Source organism: Daldinia vernicosa (genome assembly GCF_022497035.1).
Source record: "Daldinia vernicosa strain CBS 139.73 unplaced genomic scaffold F5Y00scaffold_7, whole genome shotgun sequence".
In the NCBI taxonomy this organism is placed as follows: Eukaryota; Fungi; Ascomycota; class Sordariomycetes; order Xylariales; family Hypoxylaceae; genus Daldinia; species Daldinia vernicosa.
In genome coordinates this window covers 797,136-824,384 of record NW_025953923.1, presented here as the reverse complement: position 1 = coordinate 824,384, position 27,249 = coordinate 797,136, and the positions used below count along the sequence as shown (strand labels likewise).

General features: G+C 48.1%; 7 protein-coding genes across 7 annotated transcripts; 4 read left to right on the top strand and 3 right to left on the bottom strand.

Moving 5' to 3' along the window:
- Nucleotides 1-276: 276 nt before the first annotated feature.
- F5Y00DRAFT_195495 (Trs120-domain-containing protein) lies at nucleotides 277-4,978 on the bottom strand (the record flags this gene model as incomplete). The annotated part of the gene is made up of 2 exons (XM_048005251.1): nucleotides 4,510-4,978; nucleotides 277-4,447 (listed from the first exon to the last, which is right to left on the bottom strand). Exons 1-2 carry the CDS (start codon nucleotides 4,673-4,675, stop codon nucleotides 279-281), a joined length of 4,335 nt encoding a protein of 1,444 aa, XP_047868350.1. The 5' UTR covers nucleotides 4,676-4,978.
- Nucleotides 4,979-5,217: 239 nt separating this feature from the next.
- Nucleotides 5,218-7,392, bottom strand: F5Y00DRAFT_195467 (NAD(P)-binding protein). Its single transcript, XM_048005250.1, has 2 exons — nucleotides 6,338-7,392; nucleotides 5,218-6,236 (listed from the first exon to the last, which is right to left on the bottom strand). The coding sequence occupies exons 1-2, from the start codon at nucleotides 6,705-6,707 to the stop codon at nucleotides 5,482-5,484; spliced, it is 1,125 nt and encodes a 374-aa protein (XP_047868349.1). The 5' UTR covers nucleotides 6,708-7,392; the 3' UTR covers nucleotides 5,218-5,481.
- Nucleotides 7,393-8,426: 1,034 nt separating this feature from the next.
- Nucleotides 8,427-10,302, top strand: F5Y00DRAFT_228098 (phosphoserine aminotransferase). The gene is made up of 3 exons (XM_048006577.1): nucleotides 8,427-9,505; nucleotides 9,560-9,752; nucleotides 9,823-10,302. The coding sequence occupies exons 1-3, from the start codon at nucleotides 8,583-8,585 to the stop codon at nucleotides 10,003-10,005; spliced, it is 1,299 nt and encodes a 432-aa protein (XP_047868348.1). The 5' UTR covers nucleotides 8,427-8,582; the 3' UTR covers nucleotides 10,006-10,302.
- F5Y00DRAFT_195449 (uncharacterized protein) lies at nucleotides 10,238-12,990 on the bottom strand. The gene is made up of 8 exons (XM_048005249.1): nucleotides 12,381-12,990; nucleotides 12,233-12,332; nucleotides 12,010-12,173; nucleotides 11,801-11,953; nucleotides 11,527-11,744; nucleotides 11,435-11,467; nucleotides 11,250-11,380; nucleotides 10,238-11,182 (listed from the first exon to the last, which is right to left on the bottom strand). Exons 1-8 carry the CDS (start codon nucleotides 12,754-12,756, stop codon nucleotides 10,357-10,359), a joined length of 2,001 nt encoding a protein of 666 aa, XP_047868347.1. The 5' UTR covers nucleotides 12,757-12,990; the 3' UTR covers nucleotides 10,238-10,356.
- Nucleotides 12,991-13,806: 816 nt separating this feature from the next.
- Nucleotides 13,807-16,512, top strand: F5Y00DRAFT_195419 (acetoacetyl-coenzyme A synthetase). The gene is made up of 5 exons (XM_048005247.1): nucleotides 13,807-14,036; nucleotides 14,093-14,605; nucleotides 14,655-15,371; nucleotides 15,420-16,019; nucleotides 16,072-16,512. The coding sequence occupies exons 1-5, from the start codon at nucleotides 13,932-13,934 to the stop codon at nucleotides 16,228-16,230; spliced, it is 2,094 nt and encodes a 697-aa protein (XP_047868346.1). The 5' UTR covers nucleotides 13,807-13,931; the 3' UTR covers nucleotides 16,231-16,512.
- A 2,010-nt stretch (nucleotides 16,513-18,522) lies between these two features.
- Nucleotides 18,523-21,488, top strand: F5Y00DRAFT_195373 (WD40 repeat-like protein). Its single transcript, XM_048005246.1, has 6 exons — nucleotides 18,523-19,643; nucleotides 19,707-20,110; nucleotides 20,161-20,641; nucleotides 20,693-20,837; nucleotides 20,911-21,058; nucleotides 21,113-21,488. The coding sequence occupies exons 1-5, from the start codon at nucleotides 18,986-18,988 to the stop codon at nucleotides 20,972-20,974; spliced, it is 1,752 nt and encodes a 583-aa protein (XP_047868345.1). The 5' UTR covers nucleotides 18,523-18,985; the 3' UTR covers nucleotides 20,975-21,058; nucleotides 21,113-21,488.
- A 729-nt stretch (nucleotides 21,489-22,217) lies between these two features.
- Nucleotides 22,218-24,864, top strand: F5Y00DRAFT_195349 (vacuolar sorting protein 1). The gene is made up of 5 exons (XM_048005245.1): nucleotides 22,218-22,380; nucleotides 22,443-22,577; nucleotides 22,654-24,311; nucleotides 24,366-24,450; nucleotides 24,505-24,864. The coding sequence occupies exons 1-5, from the start codon at nucleotides 22,328-22,330 to the stop codon at nucleotides 24,671-24,673; spliced, it is 2,100 nt and encodes a 699-aa protein (XP_047868344.1). The 5' UTR covers nucleotides 22,218-22,327; the 3' UTR covers nucleotides 24,674-24,864.
- Nucleotides 24,865-27,249: the final 2,385 nt, after the last annotated feature.

Sequence of the window (27,249 nt, the reverse complement as noted above, 5' to 3'; positions counted from 1 at the left end):
AGATATATATACCTGTTTAATTATGTGTAGCCGTAGCTGCCCCGGGATCGCATGACTACCTAACCTAGGTACCTAGGTAGTTACTTCACTTCATTCATCTATGTAGTAATTACCTATCTCTAAAAACGTCCTCTTCTTTTATACATACATGACCTCCATACATATACCTCTCCAACCGCGGGACTACCCTCCCATCACGTCACGTTACGTTACGTCACGTATACTCTCCTATACTCTCCTCTGCCCACCCACCCACTTCCTCCCATCCCCTCCCCTCCCTATCTATCCCGCACACTGAAAAAGCACGGCCGTCGAGAATGCCACAAGCGCCTCTCCCTAGCGCCCAGGACCGCATCCATCAGGATCTCCGTCTCGGAGCGCGGGGGGCGACGCTCCTTATCCCCTCCTTCCTCCGGCGTCCAGAGCTGCGTCTCCTCGACCGAAGCCGACATCTCGAATTCCCCGCGGCACAGCGCGGTGACGCCGAGCACGACCTCGGCGCTCGAGCGGGCTTCGACCGGCGGCAGGGTCTGCTGCAGCGCGCCGTTCCACGCGAGCTTGCGCGTGAAGTCGAGGGCTACGTTTAGCGGGCGGTGGCGCAGCGAGGGCATGAGGCGTAGGGTGGGGTACACGGGTTCGCTCATGCGGTTCGTGATGACGACTTTGACTTGCGCGAACTCGTCCGTGAAGATTGTGTTTTTGCCTTTCCGCGGCGAGTCTTCTTCGTCTTCGTCGTCTTCCGGATCCTCGATAGAAATACCAATCCCAACCTCGTCGATCTTAATCGCTTCGATCATACGCGGCGCGAGGCGGATACCGCGCAACTCGATGGTGCCTTCTCTCGATGGCCCGGACAGAGTCTTCCACGAACCGGATAGCTTTTCTAGAACCTTTTCGCGGTACCAGAATGCCTCGCGGTTGCCGCGCTCTATCTCCGGCGTGATCTTGCTGCTGCTGACGACGAATTGCCGTTGGCGGGAGGGGTTGAGAGCTGGGATTGATGCGTGGGGGTCCTCTATGTATACCCTGGGAACGGGGAAGACGACGCGGTTGGTATTTCCCGGTAGGATATGTTCTTTTATCATGATGCCGCTCTCTGCCTCGAGGCAGACTTGCATATCACTTGGCCAGGCATTCCGGAGATCTAGTAACAGAAGGCAGTACTCTTCCTCAGATAGTGAAGCCTCTACCCCGGCTGCCTCCGCACCCACGCGAGACCAAATTGGTTTAGGTACGCCATTTGTAAGGGGCAAAACATCCATCCTCGCGAGCTCTATGCTGGCATTGACAGTGATGGTCAAGTCGAGACAGACTTGGCGGGTATGGAACTGCTCCGTGATTTCGGACTGGGGTACACCAAGGTATGCGTAATCGACTTGAATAGTCCCATTGGTAAGGCCAGGCTTTCCAAGAATCTCGAAATCAAATGTGGCCGTGCCCCCAGGCGCTATGTACCTCTTAGAGTCGTCGACCTTGCGCAGTCGCAAGGCCTGTTTCCTCGCTAGGATGAGTTCGTACTCGTATAATTCCGCAGGCGTCGCATCTCTACTTGTCAATGCTGTTTGTAGGGGTCCTTGTGTTGAGTCCCGGAAAGAGAAAAGTAGTAAATCCGCTGGCGTAGATTGGGATAAGTTTTGTAGCGTCACAGAAAAGACCCGGCGCTCTCCTTCTAGAATCATTACTGAATCCTGAAGGAGAGACGTAGATTTAATAGCAATAATAGGCTGTGCAGGGATGGCACTTAGTCCGATACTGTCCGGGCTCAACGAAGGCCCAGAAAATGGCAACTTCTTAGCCTGCTCTAATGAAGCCAACCCAATCCCCTTAACCTTGGTTTCCGTATCCGGAGCCCACGGCTGAGGGAAGATGGGAAATCTTCTTTCGCGGCATCCGCGTACTTTCACGATGGCCCCCTTTATCTTCAACGGGCCTGCGGCTCTAGGGGTTCCAGCGAGCTTCAGGATCTGCGTACGATACTGCCCTATTATCGTACTTGTTGTAGATGATTCGAAATCAGCCCCTTCAGCATCCAGTTTGATACTCTCAATATCGACGTCGATTTCATAAGGGTTCTGAAGCGTAACCCTGAAAACTGCTGCTTCTCCGGCAACAAGTGTTCTTTCCACCGCCACCTTGTCCGAATCTCTTATAAATGGGTTATAGATGAAAGGATTTACGTCTTGCGAAGTGCGGACCGTCGTCACACTTGGCAGGACATGCTTAGAATGCGGTATGGGCGTTCTACTTTGCGGCAAAGGATCCATTGTAATCCCCCGGACGAGGAATTCGTCCCAGTATTCTCCAGAAAGGCTTTCCAAACCTAGCCTCTGAGACAAGCCAGAAGTCTTTGTGATATTATTTGCCAACCTGATCTGTTCCTCTCTTGTAATTATCGGTGCTGCATCTTCCCGGCGCGGTCCTGGCGCGACTCCGCTTCCAGCAGTGCGCAATAGATCGCTCGAGAATTTCAATACGCCGTTGAAGTCTGGCAAAGCTTCAGAGAAATTAATGCAAGCCCGTAGAACGTTGAGCTTTAAATTTTGAAATCCAAACTGCCTGATTGCGGATTGGCTCTGAATTCTCGAGATGACATTTTCGTCTGTGTCAACCGCTTGGTGCGATTCAGAGGCTTCACTCGTGTCCTTTTCGAAGCTGACAACCCCGTAGATTTTAGATAGTATTCCGAGAAAAGCGTCGATACCATGTTCTATATCCCCCTCGCCTAGCTCAAGAGACCCCGCACCATTTCCGTGACCATTAACGGCATTGAGCGCTATCAGACCGGCCGCCGGATGAATACCGACCTCAGCGGCGCCTCGTGTTCTCGCTTCGACCAGTCCTCCGATCAATACCGATACCAATTCTCGCACAACCATGGCCTTTTTCCTATGGAAGCCCAGCAAGCCAAGGATAGTAGAAATTCCGCTAAGAATGATTGCACGGTCTACGGTTGTAAGCAATTCCGGCGCAGACGACGGGAAAGCTTTAAATAACAAAGACGCGATCTGAGCGCGGGGAGGGACGATAATTAAGCGAGGTGATGTAGTGAGAGTATTTCTGGGTAGATTACCGAGGACGGCTATTTCCAACGCTTTCTTGTCAAGCCTGCCTTGGCGCAAATGAAGAACTGTGAGTAGTGTACAGAACCTGATGATGGATTCCGAAAGTGGAAATGGAGGAAGCTGTTCACCAGATATCCTCGAATACAACGCTATTATTCTGTCAAGCAAATCCGGAAGAATGGTTTGGAGGTGCCGTAGGTGTTTTGGTTGCTCAGCGTCGCCCTCTTCGAGTTCTGCTGGGCCTTTAGCTATGGCGCTGATTGACTTCTCGTTCGCAGGTAGGCATACTGCAGGAACTTGAAACTCGACTCCGACCCAACCAAGTAAGAGTAGACATATCGTAATGAGTTCAAGTGCTTTGCCGTGCCACAAGTGGTCATTAATAGACTTTGCGATAGTGGCACCTTCGATCAGCTCTTTCAGTGCGTCCGTCCACCGACCAGCCTGAAGATATAAAGATCCTACTAAGATGATCACTCGCCCCCGGCTTTTATTCCTCCACCTCTCGTTCAAACTACCAGACCCAAAGCCCATTATTGAAACCTTGTCTTGGGTTGCTGCTCTCATCCCCCCGGCAGAACCTGGGCGAGGTGCTTCGGGGATTGATACATCGGGATTGCCTTCGTTCACGGTAGTTATGTCTTCAAATGTAGTTGGCGGGTTGGACAACCCACTACGGACGGGAGTTGAAGGTCGTGCTGAAGGAGTCGAGCTGCTAGATCCAAAAGGGAGCGACTTGAAAGGCACTGGCATGGACATCCGGGCAAGGTTCCTATCCGCAGCACCGCTACTTGATGCCGACCTTGTAACGGTGGACACGGCATATTGCGAGTTCCTTCGCGCAGCTGGGTTCGCATCGTCCGAAGTCCAAGACGCCCCGTTAAGTCCCGGCCTTGCGGGAGCTTGACCGGGGGAGTCTATAGACGTTGTTCCTTCAAAGGATTTGGCAAGTGTTGTCATCTCCGCTAGCAACAAGGAAGATATATCGCACATGATAGTTTTAACCGTGGTTCTATTCGAGTTTTCCACCGGTGGGACTGTTTTGATGCCTTCGGGAATAGGAACTGTGCTTTCGGTTTGTGGTGCATAATCGAATATGAGCACTTGATGCGTAAGGATCTTTGGATACGTGTCCCGCAACTCCTCAAGTTCTTGGTACAGAGTCCTAATGTTCCTCTCCACCATAGTCGGCGCATGGCCATTGGCGGATTGTCTCTTGCTAAACGTGACACTTTCGAGTTCTCGGCCGTCAGCGATGGCAATAATGGCAAGTGGTTCACGAAAAAGCTCGAAAGGGGCGAGGGCGAGATGGGATGGAGGGGGTATGTAGGTGATTAGATCGTAAAACATAGCACCGTCCGGGAACGCGAGGGGGGAGAACATATCTGAGAAGAATATCATTAGTCTTATGAGCCCCAGCATGGCCTATTTAGAGCGCATTACTTACTCCGATTAGGTCGGCCATCGGCGCTGATGTCGCGGAGTTGGACAACATGCTCCTCGTTGAGTCTTTGAACAAAAGACGTAAACCTATCCCGCTTGATCTGACCGACAGGCAAGACTAATGCCCGTACCCTCGCCGGGGCGATGGGTAACAAGGAATCCAGGCTCATCCTAACATCTGCCTTGACCTCACACTACCATGACAGAACAACCGCATCGCATGCCTAGGGCTAAGTACGGACGAGTCGCGCGATTCGTTCGGCCCTTTGCGCAACTCGAGTACGTCGCAAGCGTTGTTTGATATTAGCGTCTTAGCATTTGTTCGATTTCGACATATATTAAACTCGTAGGAATAAAGACCGGCTGTATGAGACGAGGTAATATAGTTTAAAATAAGTAGCCTTTTCTTTTGAACAGCGAAATCTAATCGGTAGAATGACGATGAAATGCCCAAGTTCAAGCTCCTGAGCCTCGTGCGCCGTTGGAAACATTGAACCAATCAAGACGAAGAAGCTTAGACAGGGATCATCCCAAAAGAGAAAGATGTGTCCGGGGTATCTCGGGTACCTAAGTACCTGAGTATAAAATACAAAATACATATGTAGGTACCAAATAGACCGTAGCCAATGCCATAAAATTATACCTGTATCTTATACTCTTTACACAGTCTATAGGCTATAGCTTAAAACATCATATAAGGAAATACAAGAAACGGGATTATAAGAAATTATAGAAGTGAGGGCCAAAACTGTGTGTGTTAAACAATATAGTTAACCATCAAAATGTACCCCTCAGGTGTAACTTCAATATTGTCTTTCTTCCAGGTATAATAGATTTATACACATGGCTACAGCTGAAGAGAACTGTGCAATATCAACCGTCATTACATGTCGTAATAATTGTGTTCCAAACCGTCCATATCTATCGTTCTATTCATGTACTAGTATTCATGTATGGTATCAACATCCACGATTTGTTAAGATGATGGAACACTCGGCGAACCTCCTGATCCTTCAGGTTTTCCTTCAGGTTTTATCTTACCTTGTGTGGCCTCGTTTTTTAATTCCGAGTCGAAAATATCAACAGCGAGACTCGCTTCGACGAAGTCCTCTAGCTCTTCCGTCACCGTCTTTAATTTCTCCTTCACGGCCTCGGCTCCCTCATACCCCACAATGTGACGCGCCGGCGGATTCTCATGTCCACCGATAGCGGTAAGGGCGTATACCGTTTCGCCCACGAGGCGGTCCATTGAGGAAGGGGGTAACTTCGGATATCTTTGAATAATTTCCGTCTCTGATGGCTCGACAGCTGTCTCCGAGTTTAGATTCAACACATTTGTGAGCATATCCCTAACGCTCGGTGCCGGGTTATTCTCACTGTCATAAACAGGCAATGACGGAGAGAAAACAATCTTGTTAGTTAAGGATTGTATCTCCTTATGTGGCTGTACTATGGTTACTTTAATATTAAAGGGTGCAACTTCGTAAGCTAGGGAATCGCAGAACCCCTCCAGTGCCCATGTCGCTGCCGTATATATAGGCATTCCAGGCGTGCCTATATGTCCGCCAAGACTGGTGAGGATCATAATGTGACCGGTATGTTGGGCGCGAAACGTCGGGAGCGAGGCTTTGATAAAATTTACTTGGGAGAAGAAAATGGTCTCGAACTGGTCGCGCACGAGGTTTTGCGTCGCCGGCGAGGTAGACAGCTCTTCCACGGTTCCAACAATAGCTATTTTCCAACAATTATCTTGTAAGAACTCCGCTTTGCCCCGCGCATGTATATAGGTACGTACGTGCAGATATGTTGCGTGTGGAAAAGGGATTGCATACCTTCAGATGTGCAACATAACAATATATCTATGCGGCCAAATACATGTTTGGCCTCCGCCACGGCCGCACTGCATTGGCCCATTACGCGGCCATCGCAGCGTATACTCCTAATGCGGTCTTTCCACCCCTCTCGATCTTTTCGATTGCTTTTACACTCATTGACAAGCTCGCGAAATTCGGCGCTACGGTCATCATGCTCGATTTCTTGAGGCGGTAAGCAGGCGACGACATAGTCGCCATGAGTAAGTAATTGGCGTATCAATCGAACGGCCAGAGGGGTCAAAGACGAAGTTATGAACCAAGTTCGCGGGGAATTATGCGTCGCTACAACACGATTCATTAGTCGGTTTTCCGGCAACGAAGCGGGCATTTGGCCAAGAGAACAGGGATTAGCATCTCAAAAGTACACGATGCAGGACAATAGTTGCGAACGAATTCGAAGAACAAAGTTGTTTCATCGATGGATTCGGTTCGGTTTTGCGCGCAAAGTTGCGCAATGGACGAAAGGAAAGAAAGAAACGGGAAAGAGAAAGAGAAACAGAAAGAGAAAGAGAGAGCTTAGGTAAGGTAGACAAGGTAGACAAGGTTAGGTATGTAAAGGCATGTAAAGGGCAAGAGGTAAATTTTAGTTCGACGCACGGAAAGAAGCTGCAGGAACAGAGTGTGAATGTCGTGCCGGACCTGACGACTCGGCGTTCTTCCTTTCTGACATTTCCACCTTTTTTAATATTCTTTTTCTTTTCCTTTCTTTTTTTATTCCTTGTTTATTTCGGTTGCTGTAAAGACAGAATCAACAGCACGATACGGCTGAGTATACTCCCGAATTCTACCAGCGATTCGGCATGCCGCAACCACGAATCGATCGTACTTGAAGAAAAATCGCAACTAGCGGTCGATTCCTCTTTAACAGTTGATGGAGCCCTTCTTCTGCCAGCATCACAGGGACGAGGAATTAGTTGCTTTGCGATTATGTCGGAAGGAGAGGTCGACAGATTCGATACTGAGCTATGAAGACAGATAGAATAGTACCCAAAGCAGTTATATTACGTCGTCGTATTACACCATGTACATATTCACAAATTCGGTGACTACCTCCCTACCTTTGTACTGATCAGTTTACCTCGCCTTTAACTCCCCTAATCGGGGTTTTTTGTGCCTCGCCCGGCAGTTGTTACATCCCGAAAAGGCCTGGAGGAAACCCCAGGGACATCATTGACCCCACCGCATAAGCTGCAGCCGTCTGGGGGATGTGGGTATGAGACCTATGAGAAGAAGCTTGGATCCAAGGTGAGGATGATTGAGGACGAATAGCCTGACATAGACAGGTTCCGTTTGTTGCCAAACTTGAGGGACAGGTGTTAAGGCACCACGTTATGCCCTGTAATGACTGAGTAATAATTAAACGACAGGCATGATGCAACGCCAATAGCCCTGTCGGGTGGTGTCCTTGGAGTGCCCTTTAGCACCCTTGGAAGTTGGGGTCTCCGGGATCTTCAGCACGGCCGAGGTTGTAGTGTCAGTTCAGTTTCGGCAGCCATCTCGGATATCACTGATGCAATGCAACGGCACCTCAATATAGTATCACGTCGCGTCTCTACCGTTTTTGTCATAGTACCCTCTTTTATTTAGTCGAATCTGGGGAAACCTAGGCCAACATCATCCTAGACGCCGGTAGGATTGCTCGCAGAGCGCTCCATTCCCACACAGGTGTGTAGTATCGAGTGTGCGATACCTCATAGTATGCAAATATGCCTTTTCCGGACGGCATGGCCTGATCGCTTATCTGCATCGAAGGAAGCTTATAATTTAAGATGCCGTAGCATCTACCCTAGAATATTAATATGGGTGTTAAAGCTGGTGATTATTGTCGATATTGTTTTAATGTTTAGTTCAACATGTTCTATATAGATTAGAAATTCTTAGTTAGACCCGCAGTTGTCATTCTATGTACTAGACTAACGGTTAGACTAGACTAACGGTTAGTATGATCAAGATGTTAGATGTTAGGGAAGTACCTAATAGCGGAATTTCTTTCCTGGCCTGTTCCGACCTCGGGGGAAGGAGATTGGTCGCTTCCATCGGCCGACTCGATCGCATTTCTTATCCAGTCAGACGGTCGGATGACTCAGCTTTGCATATTGTTTGAACTTGAACTGACTTTATTCACAATAACTACTTTCCTTTTATTATATTATAAGATTTGATAGTAAATATCATTTGCTACTTCTTCAATAAGTTCGTCATAATGCCCTCCAGGGCTGATATCACATACTTCGGCGCCGGGCCGGCCTTGCTACCCACTGCCGTCCTTGAAAACGCCACCCAAGCTCTCCTGAATTACAACGACACAGGACTAGGAATTGCTGAACACTCGCATCGTTCTCAATATGCTGCCGATATTATTAACCAGGCAAAAGCCGATCTGACCACTTATCTTGATATTCCCGAAGACTATGAAATCCTCTTCATGCAGGGTGGTGGTAGCGGCGAATTCTCGGCTACTGTCTATAACCTTGTTGGCGCCTGGGTAACTAGGAAAAAGGCTGAAATTTTGAAGCAGCTAGGTGCTCCGAGTGAGGAGGAAGCTAATCAAGAAGAGCTTGTATCAGCGCTCAAAAAGGCCATCGATACTGAGCTAAAGCTAGACTACTTAGTAACGGGCGGATGGTCGCTAAAAGCCTACCAAGAAGCTGGTCGTCTACTAGGCCCAGAGTACACCAATCTGGTTACAGATTCCCGAACAGTGAATCAGGGGAAGTTCGGTAAGATCCCAGATGAAAGCACGTGGAAGCTTTCCAAAAATGCTGCCATGGTATACTATTGCGACAACGAGACCGTGGATGGCGTTGAGTTCCCTAAGTTCCCCGATACTCTAAGACCCGACTCCAATGGCGAAGGCCCCATCGTCGTTGCGGATATGTCCTCAAACATTCTGTCGAGAAGAATTCCAGTCAAAAACTTTTCAGTCATCTTCTTCGGCGCGCAAAAGAACCTTGGCTCGACGGGAGTCACCGTGGTCATTATCAAGAAGAGCCTGCTTGCTCCGGCATGCCCACAGCCTTCAGCGGCGTTGATGAGAAAACTTGGCCTTCCAGTTCCCCCGATCATATTTTCTTACGAGACTATTGCCAAGAATAACAGTTTGTACAACACTCTCAGCATTTTTGAGTACGGGTACCCTTAATTATTAGTTGATTATAAATGGCTAATACTGCAGTACAGTGTCTACATTGCTGGCCAAGTACTCAAGAAGCTGCTCACAACGTTTCCGGATAAAGTTGACGGCCAACAAGCCGTTGCTGACCAGAAGGCGGAAATCATCTACAAGGCCCTCGAGGCACACCCGAATGTCTACAGGATCGTCCCGGACAAGTCGGTGCGCTCTAGGATGAACATTTGTTTCCGCGCGACTGTGGTTAGTAACTACCAGCTTTTAAAAATTCCTATTATATGGCGCCATTAAATCTCGCTAACTCCGAGTATAGAATAACGATACGGAAGGCGCTGAAGCAAAGTTCCTAAAGGATGCAGCCGCTCTTGGACTCACTGGTTTGAAGGGGCATCGAAGTGTGGGAGGCATACGCGCTAGCAACTACAATTCGATCCCGCTCGCCGGGGCCCAGAAGCTAGCAGAATTTATAAACAACTTCGCTCAAACTCAGGGTTAATAGTCCTGAGTATGATGACGGTGCCAATGAGTTCGGCCCTGGCAACCCGTAAACCCGGCACGGAGGACACTGAGGAAGCATAGCGAATAATACGACTCGCTCTAACATCAACATTTGTCTAGATTACTACGAGTTTGAGGTGTCGGTTGCTTTCGCACGGCATGGCATGGTAAATAGGGTGATTAAAAGCATTCAACATGGGGGCTGGTAAAGGAAAAGAAAACTTCAACTATAGAAATCCTAAATAGGTAGGCTAGACATACAATATGTACTTTCATCTAGGCGTCACCATTTAATCAGCCATATCCTTCGCCTAGTATTTTGAACATATCTCCCTCCCATGAACCAGGTCTACGCTTCCAGTTCGGCTTTCAACCACCCCGGGATCTGCGGCGGCTTCTCCCACCCGTCCAAGTACGACTGCTTCGCGACGCCTTCGCCAGAGGGCTTCGCGTAGATAGCCGAGATATACCAGACCGTCTCGCCCTTCTTAATAGTATGCTGCAGGGTCGGAATAACTGTCCTGCTCTCGACCAAATTGGAATTCGGATCGGCATTAACCAAATTCGCAGCCCGCTCAACGCCCGTCTCCAACGCTTTAATGCCAACCGCCCCCTTGGACACCGCAAACGCGCCCTCCTTGCCCGTGGACCAGCCGTCCGGCGTGTAGAGATCGTAGTTCCCGATTATCTTGGGGAACGTGCCCTCGCCCTTCTGCGCATCGTATAAGTCCAGGTACCGCCCGTCAGCCGCGCGCTGATTGCTGATCGCGAACGAGCCGTCGGCCGTCATGACCTCGCGGCCGGCTTCGATGCGGTGCACACGCAGATGCCAGTTCGGGGTGGTCGGGTCGGGAGGGATTAGGGTGGTGCGCACGGTGACGTCGGGGTACGGGGTCCAGATGGAGACTAGCACCGGGGTGTTGTTGTTGTTGTCGCCGCGGTGCTCGAGGCCCGCGTACGTGGATGTGCGCCGCGTCTTCCAGTACTCGCCGCCGTCGTCGGAGAACCCGAGCTGCGAGGCTAGTGCGTATTGCTCCAATGTGAAGAGGCCGGGCGGCACGGAGTATGCGTACGCGCTGCTGTAGGCGAAGGAGCCGTATTTGGCGTGGGTGCCTTTCATGGGGTAGCTGCAGGCTTGGCCGGAGGAGAGGAGCATGCAGTGTCCGCCGAGGTAGCTGGATGTGGATGGGTCGTTAGAAGGGGGCTGGTGGGAAGGATGGTGGTGGTGTTTTGATGGCTTACCTTGCGATGTGACCTGGTTGTGGAAGCTCCTTTATCTTGGGGATGGCGTCCCCGGGGAGCTGTTCTTCTGATGTCCAGAATGGGTGGTCGGCGGGCACGGCTAGGCAGATGAATGCTAGACAAGCCCAGTACTTTGAAGCCTATTAGCTTATATATATCGCGGGACTCCCGCATGGAGGACTTACCGGGCTGCCGGGGCTGTTGTAATTCTCTGCCATCTGTATATTGTGAGCGGACGTCGGTTGGATATGAAAAGGGGGAGGGAATTGTTACTTACGTACATATTTGGGTAGGAGTACCCAATAGTCAACGTTCCGCTCGGACTCCAGATATCGGGTTGCGTCTGCCACCATCGTAAGTGTCGTAGGACTACGCCTTTGACCATGCCCCATGTAAGTGGCCTGGGCAACTCGACTCCAGCATAGGCTAGAGCACCCCAGAAGGACACCATCGCAAACCGATAGCCCACGCTGCGCCCAAAGGGGACGGATCGACCTGAACGAAAACGTTAGGCATTATAGGGGCTGAGAATGCTTAAGAAGTGCCCTCACCTTCGTCGTCATAGTAGTGGATCAAGTCCAGGGCGACCTGCTGAGCACGCCTCTTGAATTCCTCGGCCCTTTCTGGCTCGTCTTCCCCAGCTAGTTTTGCGTAGAGGAGCTGCAGAAACTGGATGGCGAAGCTGGAAGAGTAGTAGTCCATTTCTATGGAAAGCACTGTGAGTCTCGGCCGTAATTATAGGGAGAGCATTGGGGCTTACGATGGATACCCTCCGGCCCGTCATTAGACCAGCCACCACCGCGGTAGAAGGTGTTTAAATGTTCGATGTCGCGGTCTAGTCTTTCTTGAGAGAACTTGCCTCCGTTCTTTTTCAATCCGAGGTTCGCAAAAACGCGGAACCAGAGCCAATTGGTATTGGGCATACTGGAATGCCATTAGTTACGTTTATTTGACGGTGTGTCCAGTTATATAGGTATACTTACTTCTTCTCGTTTATCGAGTTTCCCAGCCAGTTCTCAACGTTTTGCCGTTCTTTCTCGTTAAACGATTGCCAAATAACCGGAGCGACAGCCAAAGCATAACCTAACTATATATCAGTTAATACCTCAAAATTCAAGGTGGGAATCATACCAAGAGGGCACATTTCCACCATCCTTTGGTCGTTGTCGCGAGGGTATCCCCAATATTCGGGGTTCTCAGGGTCGGTACCGGACTTGATCCCCTGAATCCACCATTCCGCCCCATGATACTCACCACCTCCGGCTAGCAGACATGCTAGACCCCAGAGTGGCCTACATATACCTTCTACTTCAGAAGCAGTCTGGTCAAACCTGACGGCAGTGGCGCCAGGACATTTTACCCTGGCTTTCAACGGCGAGAAGAACGGCTCGAGGGGATCCAGCAGGGTCCTCAGGAGCTCCTGGACGGAAGCACGATCGGATATTTTCACCTTGGAAAAGGGGTGAATGCCATTGTAGCCGAGGACGAGGCCGGTCTTGGGCTCCATCGTAACTCGAAAACGACTAATAGCGTAACTACCTACCTACCAGTCTCGAGAAGATAACGACAAAACTTACAAAGGGGGGAACTAAAGAGAAAGAAGACTTAACCTAACTACCATTATTCCAGCATACTTGTGTCAACTACCCAGCTACGTAACCTACCTCCTACGTGGGGTTTAGCATCGACAGTCGACATACATACAATATCGCGGGTATGAGGGGTCCCTTGGGGGGGTTTGTGGGGTGATAGTAGATCTCTCGCGGCTAATATCACGGATCGAACTCGTCTCTTAAATCTCCACCAATCGACGCAGCGCTGGAGCTAGCCGATTGTGTAGGCTCTATATATACGGGTGGTAGGATGGCAGCGTGGGCCGAGGATTCTACCGGTTCGGACCGGATTGAAACGATGGGCTCTCTGCGGTTGAACCTCGCTTGCTCTCGAGGTTCACGTAAGTGTGATTAACTACCTGTTAGATGAGACTTACCGGCGATATTTCAATAATGTGATGTTTATGTGATACTATCGTGTGTACGTACGTAATTAGACGGTTTACTGATACTTTCTTAAAGCAACCTGTATTCTTAAATAGTCTCATGAGCTTCGCTTAAGCTACCAGAAACGGAGTAGAGATAGCTTATCTGCAGCGGACTACGATCAAGTGGCTAGAAGAGGTATCCCGTTCCATCGAAAGCTTAGTTTACCTAATATTTAGAGGGCTGAAGAGGCGTTGAAATGCGGAGTTCGTTGGGGGAACATGCGGGATGCGGGGATGAAAGGGGCCCTGGAATGTGAGTCTCTGTTGAGGGTATTGGTTACTCTTATATTGAAGATTTCGTACCACGATAGAAAGTGTAATTATATCTTATTTTATTTTATTTTTATCTCGTATAGGACACCTCTTAGAAGAAGTGAATGCCGAGTTTAGGAAAGAAAAAAAAGAAAGTTCTTTATATGTAAGTCCAACCAGGTATATCGTATACATAAGCTGTAAGTGTCGGGTTGCCCCATCAAGACCTAATACCTCGACCCAGACACTGTGCTGGGGGTATGTCAAAGCGGAATTAGAAGGATCGGACTCACCGGACTTTCTCCTCGGACGCGAGCTTGTTGGCTCTCAATTCAATCCCAAGCTGACCAACTTCTTGATTGTCGTGAGAAGGTTAAACCACTCTAAAAATGGCGTCTGTTCCAAGAAAGCTCTGGGAGCATCCCAACCCCGAAAAGACACAGATGCATGAGTTGATGCAGAGGTTGAACAAGAAGCATGCCATTGGCCTTAAAGTGAGGTCGATTCATAACAAATACAAGCCATACGCCTATCCGCTGACACTTCTTAGACATTCCAAGATTTATACCAGTTTTCTGTTACTAAGCGTTCCGACTTCTACACAGAGGTCTTTGAGTATACTAATTTAATTTACACGGGTTCTTACACGAGAGCAGTGGATGAGAGCAAGCCAATTGACACCATCCCGCGCTGGTTCGAGGGAGTTCATCTCAATTGGGCCGAAAATCTTCTCTGGTCTCGCGGGCCTCGGGATCCTACCGATTACCATGGCAAGGTAGGAAAGGAAGATACTAAGATCGCCTTGACCGAAGTTCGAGAGGGCGCGAGCGAGATCAGACACGTCACATGGGTAACGCTCCGAAAACTCGTAGCCCTCTATGCCTCCGCCTTACACGCCGGCGGTGTTGGGCGAGGGGATCGAATTGTTGTCGTTGGGTCTAATAGCGTCGAGACGCTGGTACTATTTGCTGCCACATCATGGCTAGGTGCTATCTTTAGTAGCAGCTCAACCGATATGGGCGTTCAGGGCATCTTGCAGAGAACGGTTCAAGTCAACCCCAAGGTAAGAGATATTCCCTTCTTTTAATAATTAGCTTGCTCATGAAGACTAGTATATCTTCATGGACGATGCAGCTCTTTACAACGGGAAGCGAGTAGATTTGCGCCAAAAAATGACGGAGGTCGTTGCGGGAATGAAAGGTTGTGACCAGCTTTCAGGGCTGGTCTCAATCCGTCGTTTCCACGATGCCTTAGATATAAGCAACATCCCCAAGGTCCAAACGTTGCATTCGTTCCTTGCAAAGGGAGACCCGTTTTCTCCCCCGCCGATTGTTAGGATTGCTTTTCACGAGCCTTTCTTAATTTGCTACTCTTCGGGCACCACTGGCATACCAAAAGCCATCGTCCACTCTGTTGGGGGTGCTCTTCTGAATTATGTCAAAGAAACTCGTCTTCACGAGGATACCAACTCAAATACTGTCACTCTGCAATACACAACTACAGGCTGGATTATGTACCTCGTGTGCGTTGGCCAGCTTTTGGTCGGCGCACGCGTCGTCTTATACGATGGGTCCCCTTTCCAGCCCGATCTCCAGACTTTTATCAAGTTGATTGGTGACCAGAAAGTAACCAAGTTGGGCACCAGTCCACGGTGGTTCTACGAGGTTGCTAGGGCAGGAATCTCACCCAGGCAAATTACCGACTTGTCAAATCTTCAAATAGTAACAAGCACTGGCATGGTACTTCCAGAGCAATTGTTCGAGTGGTTCTATGACAAAGGTTTTCCAAGTCATGTCCACTTGAACAATATATCTGGCGGAACTGATATCGTAAGATTAACACCCATCGGACGTAGTTATCTGCTAACTTCATCTTAGGCTGGCTGCTTTGGAATTGGCAATCCACTTACTCCTATCTACGTAGGTGGGACACAAGGTGTTTCTCTTGGGATCAAAGTAGCTCTATACGATTCGTTACTTCCTCCCGGACCCGGAAAAGAAGTACCGGACGGGACACCTGGCGAGCTTGTGGCCACCGCCTCGTTCCCAAATGTCCCGATATATCTGTGGGGTGACAAGACGTCGACTGGTGTGCCTGGGCCGAAGTTCCACTCGGCCTATTTTGCAAGATTTGAGCACGTGTGGGCACACGGTGATTTTTGTGTTTTCCACCCTGTTACCAAGAACCTCATATTTCTCGGAAGAGCCGACGGTGTTCTGAACCCTAGCGGAGTACGGTTTGGCTCTGCGGAAATCTACTCAGTCCTTGAGAGGAATTTTGCGGATAGGGTGGCCGACTCGATATGTGTCGGACAGAGGCGACTTCAGGATAACGACGAGAGCGTAATGCTATTCTTGCTGATGCGACCGGGCCACAAGTTCGACAGACAGCTCGTAAACGAAGTTAAAGAGACCATCAAGAGGGAATTGACTAAGAGGCATGTACCTAAATACGTGTTCGAGACCCCTGAAATACCTGTAAGTGGGAAATTTGCCTCGAATAAGCGCTCCTATACTAATTTAGAAACAGACGACGGTTAACCTGAAGAAAGTCGAGTTGCCGGTGAAACAAATTGTCTCGGGTCAAACCATCAAACCAAGCGGCACGTTGCTCAACCCGAAGAGCTTGGATTATTATTACCAATTTGCTAAGGTTGAGGACCTTGTTGCACCTAAGGAGAAGCTTTAAGGTAAAGGGAACGGATATTTGCATATGGTTGCAATACAAGCGTGGTATTGCGGTCATATTTTTGGTTTAGTTGGTGAAGGTAGATAGATTAAAGGCAGTTTTGATTTCGAAGCAAACAGGTATATACTGTTCCGCTGCCCGATGAAGTTGGTTTAGTACAAAGACGTTGGTATCCGCGTGCCGCGTGGTCCAACCGGGACTATATATTTTCGTTCTTATGATGGTTCGGCATAAAAAGAATAAAAGAATGAATAGATGCACTGTAACGATAGGTCCTATGACTGTTGTTATAACTGCAAAATTTTCCGATGAGCTCAGTGAATCTCAAATTTGTAATGAGAGCGGACTCGTCGGCCGATTCGGATACTAGGATTTGTATTCCGAATACCTGCCTGCATGTGTCTGTAAGGGTACCATAATAAGGCTCCGCTTGAAATTAATAAGTTAACTCATGAGACAAGGAAGAAAAGAAAAGATGGGAGAAGAAAGATGTTACTCGAGCGTGTCATTAAGCTTTAACCGCAAAGCTAAAGCACGATTCTGTTAGTTACCTATTAAGTTTCCTTATAAGCTAGATATGTTGGGACCATATGTATCATGTCTATAAACAGTCAGATTCAAATAGAAGAAGTACGTACCGCCGTAAGGTGTGAGTCGGCCGTTTCTGCTTTCAAGTTCCTGCAACTAACTGCCCACCTATGCATCTTTCTAGCCCAATTAAACGCCTTTTACGCCCAAATATAAGCTCCGTCCAATTATAAAGTACGTGATACTGTTACCGAACTTATAATAATAAACAAATAAGTAAATAAATAGGTAAGTATGGGGTAGCGTATGGAGATAGTGTATAGGTAGATAGTTAAAGGTATGGAGGTAGGTTTAGGTAGTTGGACCAAAAACGTGTAGCCATAGCCGTTGGCACCCAGAATTGTACATATGTGGGGGGAGCATTTGAGCGGGCTGGCGGGATACTTTAGTTACCTATCGTTATCTTTTGAGTTACCCCTCGCGGTTTGACATGAGACGATCTAATTACCTTGGATATAGTAATTGTTGTTCCATTGTTGTTCTACAGAAACCGACTGGATTCTTTCCTATGGCACCCCCAGTTTATTAAAATAGTTCCCTTTCCAAGAAATCAAGGGTCTTCCTGTTCCCCTTGATTCTTTTTCTATTTATTACCTACATACGTTATACATACATACATACATACATGTAGGTACATACATATGTAGGCACGTTATGAAGAAGGAATGGTGGCTAGCGTTGTACTACGGATAGTAGGAACTCCAAACAATAGGTGCCACTCTAGCGAATATGAAAACCAATCAGAATTTATTGATGCAATGCGGATGCAGCGTTCTTACCGTACATAGCTGCATGCGCAATATCTTGTCAGCTAGGTACAACACAATACATGTACATGCTGCAATGGGGATCCACCTGTTAAGTTTACGTGTATGTACTTCGTACCCTGGGTGACAACCTTAGGTGATTTTTATTTTAGGTATTAGGTGCCTTTAGCTGCCCTTTAACCTGCCTGCTTAATGGGCTTTTGAATTGTAACAGCACGGGTGTTTCTGTAAGTAGGCCGACACACATGCATCCACCTGTGTTACGCCCATCCGCCTTCCATTCCACATTCGTTCATCTACCCTATGGATTGCCACATATTGTATCTTACTAAAGTAAAAGTACCTAACCTACCTACCTACATCCTACATGTACTTTACCAAGGTTCCATTACATATCTAACAACCACCAGTCTTGATGCCCGTGGTTAACTCCTCCCAGAAAACGAATTTCTTTTCCGAATTACTTCCATCCAGCTTCGCATTGTTTATCTCGTCCTTCGTTGTGCACAATCCACGACCTTAGACCCCGTTTCGTTGCCGCCTCGACCGTAACAACTTGGCCACACGTCATATACCTACTTGCTTCAAAGCAGACGCAATCAATTAGTCATTTGACAACGGAAATCTGGGTCTACGGATACATAATTATCTGACTGTATGAAGAGAACTCGTGCCTCTTAGGCCTCTTAGTACTTGACAATTTGACTACTTGACTACCAACTTAACCCAGCTTAACCTAGCAGCTTAGGTTGAATGTTAGGTTCGCGGTCTACCTGACATGAGGTCAGCCACTTTAAAGCCATTCGTGCTGAATCCTGTCATCCGAATTTAATAAGAACATCGCCTCCCATTTCGTACTACTTCTCGTATTATTCACCGAAAACAAATCCACCCCGCGCCTACGACGATATCTACCTAGCCGAGGTATATCAATAGCCCTTAAAATCCGAAACCTCTCAGCTCACGTTGGCGGATAAACCGTGCCTCTCTTTCGTTCTAAACTGCGGGTGTTTCTAGCCCGCAGTATCAAGTAACGAGTCGAAGTGGCAGACCAAAATCCCCAGCAACTTCTACCATCCACCCCATCCGCCCCCGACCACCCATCTACGCCGCAACCACCTCGACCTCCCTCCAACACACTTTTCTCAGCCCCCGCAGCGACTATACCCCCAGCAAACTTAGCGAACTACGACCCGTCGTCCACCTCAGATATCGTGTCCGGTGCTGAGGAACCCCGATTTACCGAATCTTCTGTGCAGCGACAGGTTTTAGGGAGAAGACAACGAGCTTCAGACGACGATAACGACGTCGCCGGCTCGCCGTCAGAGCTCCCGGAAGCTCTCGCTTCCCATATTATCTCCGTAGAGAGTCCTAGGAAACGTAGGCGTATCGACAGTACCATGCTAGCAGATACAGACAGATCGGCAGCTTCTAATGGCACTCCGAGGCCTTATGCTAATGGGAAGTCGCTTCGGGGGTCCTCAGCATCAAGTTCCGCAAATGGAACTAGTAAGGTAGCCTCGGCGGTTAATGGCTCCTCTAAAGTGCGACCGTCGGAGACATATTTCGGCCATGATCGCGAAGAAGTCACGAGATTGCTATTACAAGCACTCACGGACATGGGTTACCATTCTGCAGCGCAGAGTGTAAGCCAGGAGAGCGGCTTTGAGCTGGAAACCCCGATGGTTGCCGCATTTAGGAATGCCGTGCTCGGGGGAAACTGGAATGAAGCAGAGCAGCTACTCTCTGGGGCGATAGTATCCGGCAGCCGGACCGGTGAGAATGGCAATGGGTTGGTGTTGGCTAATGGCGCGGATAGACGGATGATGAGATTCTGGATACGACAGCAAAAGTTCTTGGAACTGTTAGAGAAAAGAGAAACTGGCCGCGCCTTAATGGTACTCAGAAACGAACTCACACCGTTATATCAAGACACCAAGAAAATTCATTTCTTATCCAGCCTGCTTATGTGTCAGAACACGGAAGACTTAAAAATTAAAGCTGAGTGGGATGGCGCATACGGAGAATCTCGACGCGTTCTCCTATCCCAGTTATCAAGTAAGTCTAGGCATTCGCTAAATATTCGCTCCTATCGCATGTTTCACTAACGCCCGTTATCAGGGTGTATCTCCCCGTCGGTTATGCTTCCAGAGCATCGCCTGGCCATACTTTTAAATCAAGTCAAGTCACATCAAATCGGAACTTGTCTCTGGCATTCTAGTGCTGCTTCACCGTCGCTATACTCGGACCATATTTGTGACCGAAGACGATTCCCGGCAGAAAACGTTTTAGAATTAGACGAGCATGAGGATCAGGTCTGGCAGATCAAATTTTCTCATGATGGAACAAGATTAGCCAGTTGTGGTAAGGGCAAGCAGGTTATTATTTGGGATGTCACATCCTTTGAGCCACTTCATTACCTCAGGGATCACGAGGACGGGGTCGGTAATGTCTCCTGGAGTTGGGATGATTCCATGCTGGTCACATGCAGTCAGGATCGGCATGCGAGATTATGGGATGCTATTGTGAGTTTATACAGTTTTATATCTTTTACGAACCTAACTGACAAAAGCAGACTGGTGACTGTCTCCAAACATTCGAACGGTTTCAAGAACCCGTTACTAGCTGCGTATGGGCACCAGATGACAAATCCCTTATTACGGGTGCCCTTGATAAAACTCACGGTCTCATCCAGTGGAGCGTTTCCGGAGAAAAGATGTACGACTGGAACTGTTCTCACAGAGTTGAAGACTTAACTATCTCGCCAGATGGCCACTGGCTCGTGGCGTCTGACGGTGGAACACATATTCACGTTTATAATTTCCATGCGCATCGATTGGAGTACGAGATGGATCTACAGTTTAGGTTGACTTCGATCAGCATCAGCAATAACTCTCGACATCTCTTAGTGAATCACAATAACGGCGTTGCGGTCCTCATTGATCTCGTTCTCCGCGAGCCAGTTCAAAAGTACGCCGGCTTTACCGGCGGGAATTTTATGATCAGGAGTGTATTCGGGGGAGCTGACGAAAGCTTCGTAGTCAGTGGGAGCGAAGGTAAGCTTTTCTAAGGAGTAACACTGAGTTTGTAACTAATTGTAGCAATAGACGGTTCGATTAACGTCTGGCATAAGGCCAGTGCCCAACTGGTAGAAAAGCTTCCTGGGCACAGTCCTGGATGCAATTCGGTCTCGTGGAACCCGGCTGACCCATGCATGTTTGCGTCGTGTGGAGACGATGGTAAAATCAAGATGTATGTGCACCTTGGTTACTTTTTTCTTTCTTTCTTTTTTTTCTGCTGCGATAAAGAGGCTAATTTATTATAGATGGTCTAACAATGAGTGGCGCCATGTTCATCGCGAGGTAAATCGAGCTTCGACCAGTTCTTAGTAACAGCAGCTAGGTTATATTCCAGCGTTTTGATTTTATAGTACAGTGCTTGCATGGGCCCGGCGTAACTTGGATGGTGGCATGGTACTTCTCCCCGATCTCTGGCGACTCAAGATAGCTTGGGATGACACCTTGCAGGAGACGTCTCTTCGATGGCGTTTTTAATTACGCGGTGTATCAACACAGAATAGCTTCCATTTAAAGGGTCTGTTTGGGAGGGAGAGGTGTCGCTGTGTCTTTTTTTGCCATTCATGCGATAGACTTGAGAGCCGGGAATGGCATCACCACATTGGCATTGTATATCCAAGGGGCTATGCAAAGGTATCCCTTCTCATACTAAACACAGTGAGAGTTGTCGCTTGTTTCTAGGAGATAATCGCATATGGCACTTGCGACGCTCTTAGCGATGCACTTAGCGATGCAATACAAATAAATCGTCTAATGTTAGAAAGACTACCTCTTACTAGGTTAGATCTACATAGCGTGCTGTGCCATGTGATTAATTAGATATGCGGCCCATAAAGGTCTCTTATCTTAACGTCTTCTTTCTATTGTTCTATTGAATAGATAAGTCAGGCAGCAACAAATATTCACGCGTAGATATGTGAATAGACTTGTTGTCGTCATCCTTGACTAGATAGCTGACGCACGCTTGTTCAGGCAACATTATAAAATATTGCCCCTGTTGAGTTAGGTATCTTTATCTTGGGTATTGACATGACCCATGTATATACATGGACTTATACTAGGTAACACGCATTAATCCATGTACTGTAGTCGAAACCGCCTATGTGGCTGGTGGGTCTATCGTGAGATGCACGGGCCACCTAGTCTATAAGTTTGGACCAATCTAGTGTATATTTCAGCTGATGTTAGTTCAGACATCCTAGTCACATGCCACTGTGGCTCAATAAGGATAAGGCTACAAAATTACATAAGGGGGTGTAGATACTACGTAAGGTACCTACGTACTTGTAAGGTCGTCAAGTGCCACCCGTGTTGCGCCTGGCGACTTGATAAATGTCCCTAAACCAAGTTCCCAAGTATTTTTTCTTATCCTCAATACTTTCAAGACCATCTTTCCATACCCTATACATCTTCTGCAAACACGCGCGGGTTGTGTTTATTTGTGATTCACATAATTACAACTTTTGCCCCTCTGACTTAAAGAGAAGCTTTGAAAGCTCCGTTGATACTAAAGAACGAGTCCACACTTAAACCCGACTCTAAAGCCAATTCCCCTTCCCCCCCTCCAAAGCGAGACTACTACTATCTTAAACCGAACGCCCGCCAAGTGTGGCTTCAACTCATATCTCAAGATAAAGAAGCGAACTCAAACGCTACCTACTGAAGATGACCGAATCGTTGGCTACACCAGGGGGTATTTCGGATCCCGCCCTGATCAAGTACGTGTGGTCTTGCGGTATCTCGTTCGCGCAACTGGTTTTTACTAACATTCAAACTTTAGACTTGTCAACAGACTGCAAGATGTCTTTTCTACCGTCGGTGTCAACAATCCTATCGATCTGCCGCAAATAGTCGTCGTCGGAAGTCAGTCTAGCGGTAAAAGTTCTGTGCTTGAGAACATCGTGGGTCGAGACTTGTGCGTCACCGCTCAAACACCAACACCCCCCTGAACTTCTATCTCCACCCTCAAGGCTAACTAACTCTCCAAATAGCTTACCTCGAGGATCCGGTATCGTAACAAGACGACCCCTTATTCTACAACTTATCAACCGACCCGCCGCCGCCCAAACGAACGGAGTCAACGACGACGTCACTAACTCTACGGATAAGGCAGCCAACGTAGACGAGTGGGGCGAGTTCTTGCACATTCCTGGACAGAAGTTCTACGACTTCAACAAAATTCGAGATGAGATCAGCAGAGAGACGGAGGCCAAAGTCGGCCGCAACGCCGGAATTTCGCCCGCGCCGATCAACCTAAGAGTCTATTCTCCCAACGTCTTAACTCTGACGTTGGTAGACTTGCCCGGTCTAACAAAGGTTCCTGTAGGAGATCAACCAAGAGATATCGAGCGGCAAATCAAAGATATGGTTCTGAAGTACATCCAAAAGTCGAATGCTATCATCTTGGCCGTTACTTCTGCCAATATCGATTTAGCTAATTCGGACGGTCTTCAACTTGCTAGGGAAGTGGACCCCGAAGGACAGAGGACAATCGGCGTCTTGACGAAGGTGGATCTGATGGACGAGGGTACGGATGTCGTTGATATCCTTGCTGGACGCATTATTCCGCTACGACTTGGATATGTACCTGTCGTGAACAGAGGTCAACGGGATATTGACAACAAGAAGCCCATTTCAGCGTCCCTCGAAACGGAGAAGAACTTCTTCGAAAACCACAAGGCTTATCGGAACAAGAGCTCATACTGCGGTACACCGTATCTAGCAAGAAAGCTGAACTTGATTTTGATGATGCACATTAAACAAACTCTACCTGATATAAAGGCCAGAATAGCCAGCTCGCTACAAAAGTACACTGCCGAGCTCGAGAGTCTGGGCCCGTCGATGCTAGGTAACAGCGCGAATATCGTTCTTAACATCATTACCGAATTTACGAACCAATGGCGAACCGTTTTGGAAGGTAACAACGGCGAGCTGTCCAGCACAGAACTCTCTGGTGGTGCCCGAATCAGCTTCGTGTTCCACGAATTATATTCCAACGGTGTCAAGGCGGTCGATCCCTTTGATGTTGTGAAAGATGTTGATATCAGGACGATACTATACAACTCGTCTGGCTCTTCCCCGGCGCTCTTCGTCGGAACAACCGCTTTCGAAGTGATCGTTAAGCAGCAGATCAAGCGACTCGAGGAGCCCAGTCTCAAATGTGTCTCACTCGTTTATGACGAGCTTGTACGCATCCTGTCACAGCTGCTCACTAAAGCACTATACAGGAGATACCCACAGCTGAAGGAGAAGTTCCACGGCGTCGTTATCAGTTTCTTCAAGAAAGCCATGGAGCCCACCAACAAGCTTGTTAGGGACCTTGTAGCTATGGAGTCATGCTATATCAACACGGCTCACCCTGACTTCCTTAACGGCCACCGAGCAATGGCCATCGTGAACGAGCGGTATAACGGCGCGAAACCTGTTCAGGTCGACCCCAAGACCGGGAAGCCTCTACCGGCATCAGCTACTACACCAGCACGTGCTGCTAGTCCCTCATTGGACAACCTAGATAACAACTCGGGCTTCTTCGGCAGTTTCTTTGCTGCCAAGAACAAGAAGAAGGCCGCTGCTATGGAGGCTCCTCCTCCGACACTAAAGGCTTCTGGAACTCTTTCCGAGAGAGAGAACATCGAAGTTGAAGTTATCAGTAAGTTTCACGAGACGGCTATACCAAGGCTATGATGCTAATAAATGATTGCAGAATTACTAATCGCTTCGTATTTCAATATTGTCAAGAGGACAATGATCGACATGGTTCCCAAGGCTATCATGCTGAACCTTGTCACGTAAGTATACAACCGACCAGGATAGTCTAAAAGATTGCTAATTTTTGGTGATAGATATACAAAGGAGGAAATGCAACGAGAACTCTTGGAGAACATGTACCGAAATGATACCCTAGATGACCTCCTCAAGGAGAGCGATTACACCATCCGCCGGCGGAAGGAGTGCCAGCAAATGGTAGAGTCCCTTGGCAGGGCCAGTGAGATCGTCAGTCAAGTTCAGTAATGCGGAGGATCAGTCAATGTCATGCCGCGGGCATCAGATACTTTCTGGTCGGTCAGTTAGAATGGCTATGGTCTCCGTGCGATATAGAAGAAAGTGTGCCGAGCTATCGCCGGAGTGTTGTTGTTAGTTTTTATTGGCAATCAGTGGTCGGGTCTTGTTGAGTATGCCTCCCTACCTCTCTCCCCCTTTTTCATATACATTAGTCATGTCATGTCATACCCCAGCACTCCCCCTTTAGACACGTTCGGTCCGTCGGTAGATGAGATAAGACGAGAAATAGCAAGGCCGATTCCCACGATGAGAGATGAAACACGGGATGATTAATGTACCTAGGATGAGAAAATTGAACCCAAAAACTCGTTTTTTTTTTCGTCAGCCTTTTCAAATGTCTTTACCGGTGTATGTTTTTTGATCTGCGTGATAGGTCGGTCTTTTCACCTTCTCGATCTGGATTTTGACCGTGCTAGTTCTGCGAGCCGGGTTGGCTTGCTTGATACGGGATCTCGATGATTAGGGGGGAGGGGGGTTGGGGGTTAACCAGGAAATAGGGATAGGGATAAGGATAGGGGAGATAGATAGGGGTGATGGTCCTTTATTATAATACGGCCAGGGATCATGTTCACCGAGGAGACGAGACGGGACGTGACGTGACGAAGGTCGCATATTTGCATACTCGGCATACCTAGCCCAGAACGAATTTTCTTTTTTTTTTTTTTTTTCCCTTCTTCTTGCTACCCGCGAAGCAAGGGTCACCGCCCTGCTCCCCCCGGCGAACGCCGACGGGACCCGGGGGGTTGGGACTGGGGTAAAGCGGAGGATCGGGGGTCTGGGCCCGAACGTAGGGCGGCCGTGGAGATCCGAAGTGTGAATGCTACCTACTTATGTACTACCTTAGGTCTTCGGTATCTAAGGTAGCATGCTAGTTTTGTTTATGGGGATGGATGAAGGGGTGGTGAAGATTTAGTTACCCTGTAAGACACGGTGTGGCAGATAGGTAGGTAGGGCGAGCCTACGGACGGATGGATGGCTTGTAACGTCATCTAGGGTCAGGGTCAGGGTTTACACGTTGCGATGCGATAAGTAATACTTTAATCTATAATTATAACGACGTATCTGTCTACCTTGCTCTTTTTTTGTGTGATTTTATTTTTGGTTTGTTTTCTTTTTGTAATTATCATCCCGTGTTTATGTACAATATCATGTACGTATGCCGCTCACTTACTCGCATACTGTGTATAAAATATGATAGTTATACTTAGTTATATGTAGATCTACCCTTTCCCGAAACGCCAGCCAACGCCTCATCCCACGTTTCTTTCTTTGTCATCTACATACATACATACATACCTAGCTACCTAATCTACCTAAAGTTTCCCACCGCCTTGCTTCCCCGGGAAGCTCCCTGTCCCGTCCCCTGCTCCCGTGTTTCTCGGGCCTATATACCTGTCTACCCACGCAGATATATATATATATATATATATATATATTTATTTATATATATATATATATTTATTTATATTTATATTTATATTTATATACGGGATATATATGTATCTATGTATGTATGTACCTAGGTAATGCAGGGGAACAGCTGAAGATCCCTGCCCGGGATCTGAGGCTGCTCCTGTCATGCTACGGTGCAGGCAGCATATGCGACGGCCCGACGGACGGACGCAGGGGAATAAGATATAGGTTAGGTACATAAATGAGGGATCACATATTTGAGATCTGACAGGTTTTTAATAATTTTGAGAGGAGGGGGGGGGGGGGTGGAAATTGGGGGGCTCTCGGGTTTTTATTTACTTATTTGGGGGTATGTGTGGGATACGTGGGAATAAGTATAAAGAGAGAAAGAGGATTGAGTGAGAGACGAGACAGTTTAGATATCTCAAATTTGTTTGGTATATGTTTGGGTTACAGAAGATGGTATATTTCAACATAACTACGCCTTAAAGCAAGGCTGTAAAGTTTCAGTGCTTAGTCTGACTAGAATTACACGTGGTGACGGTGAGAACTGGTATAATATAAGTGTTAAGCAGCGGCTTTGATGTGAGTAGAAAATTGTAAATTATTCCGTTACACGCTTTGGGGGCCAAGGAGGGATCTCGGTCTAGCTGCAGCTCAACCGGAGAGCTTTACCTAGGTAAGGCAAGACCAGGGCCAACGTCGGTATCGAGAGCCTTACGGGAGCAGCAGGTAGTAGTGGTAGTAGTAGTAGTATATATGTAAAGCCATATATGTATAAAGTTAACCATGATATGACGCCACGCCACCTTGCCTACGCATACATACCTGCATACCTACATACCTAGGTAGATAAAGGTAAACCCACCATCCCCCATGGGCAGTTAGCCCCGGAAACGACGGTTATACCGCTAGCCCCATGGCAGACCGCAATCCGCCGGCAATCGGGTGCGGCTCTGATTGGAAGGAGAAGAGGCGATGGGTTGATGGGATGTATCCGTAGTACATAGGAATGGGAATTAGAGGGACGGGCGGGCCGGTCGAGGCAGGGTATGGAATAACCTGCATTGCTGCATGCCTAGGTGTGCAGTGCTTACACATACACCGAGCTT

Excerpts from the sequence above, each read along its gene's own strand:
- F5Y00DRAFT_195467 (XM_048005250.1), bottom strand. The coding sequence starts at position 6,707 with ATGCCCGCTTCGTTGCCGGAAAACCGACTAATGAATCGTGTTGTAGCG. Across the intron at positions 6,237-6,337 it reads GTTATGTTGCACATCTGAAG|CTATTGTTGGAACCGTGGAA; the intron begins GTATGCAATCCC and ends GTTGGAAAATAG.
- F5Y00DRAFT_228098 (XM_048006577.1), top strand. The coding sequence starts at position 8,583 with ATGCCCTCCAGGGCTGATATCACATACTTCGGCGCCGGGCCGGCCTTG. Across the intron at positions 9,506-9,559 it reads AACACTCTCAGCATTTTTGA|TGTCTACATTGCTGGCCAAG; the intron begins GTACGGGTACCC and ends ACTGCAGTACAG. Across the intron at positions 9,753-9,822 it reads TTTGTTTCCGCGCGACTGTG|AATAACGATACGGAAGGCGC; the intron begins GTTAGTAACTAC and ends CTCCGAGTATAG.
- F5Y00DRAFT_195449 (XM_048005249.1), bottom strand. The coding sequence starts at position 12,756 with ATGGAGCCCAAGACCGGCCTCGTCCTCGGCTACAATGGCATTCACCCC. Across the intron at positions 12,174-12,232 it reads AACTCGATAAACGAGAAGAA|TATGCCCAATACCAATTGGC; the intron begins GTAAGTATACCT and ends ATGGCATTCCAG. Across the intron at positions 11,468-11,526 it reads ACTCCTACCCAAATATGTAC|ATGGCAGAGAATTACAACAG; the intron begins GTAAGTAACAAT and ends CACAATATACAG.
- F5Y00DRAFT_195419 (XM_048005247.1), top strand. The coding sequence starts at position 13,932 with ATGGCGTCTGTTCCAAGAAAGCTCTGGGAGCATCCCAACCCCGAAAAG. Across the intron at positions 14,037-14,092 it reads AGCATGCCATTGGCCTTAAA|ACATTCCAAGATTTATACCA; the intron begins GTGAGGTCGATT and ends GACACTTCTTAG. Across the intron at positions 15,372-15,419 it reads TATCTGGCGGAACTGATATC|GCTGGCTGCTTTGGAATTGG; the intron begins GTAAGATTAACA and ends ACTTCATCTTAG.
- F5Y00DRAFT_195373 (XM_048005246.1), top strand. The coding sequence starts at position 18,986 with ATGCTAGCAGATACAGACAGATCGGCAGCTTCTAATGGCACTCCGAGG. Across the intron at positions 19,644-19,706 it reads TCTCCTATCCCAGTTATCAA|GGTGTATCTCCCCGTCGGTT; the intron begins GTAAGTCTAGGC and ends GCCCGTTATCAG. Across the intron at positions 20,111-20,160 it reads CGAGATTATGGGATGCTATT|ACTGGTGACTGTCTCCAAAC; the intron begins GTGAGTTTATAC and ends TGACAAAAGCAG.
- F5Y00DRAFT_195349 (XM_048005245.1), top strand. The coding sequence starts at position 22,328 with ATGACCGAATCGTTGGCTACACCAGGGGGTATTTCGGATCCCGCCCTG. Across the intron at positions 22,381-22,442 it reads TCGGATCCCGCCCTGATCAA|ACTTGTCAACAGACTGCAAG; the intron begins GTACGTGTGGTC and ends TTCAAACTTTAG. Across the intron at positions 22,578-22,653 it reads AACATCGTGGGTCGAGACTT|CTTACCTCGAGGATCCGGTA; the intron begins GTGCGTCACCGC and ends CTCTCCAAATAG.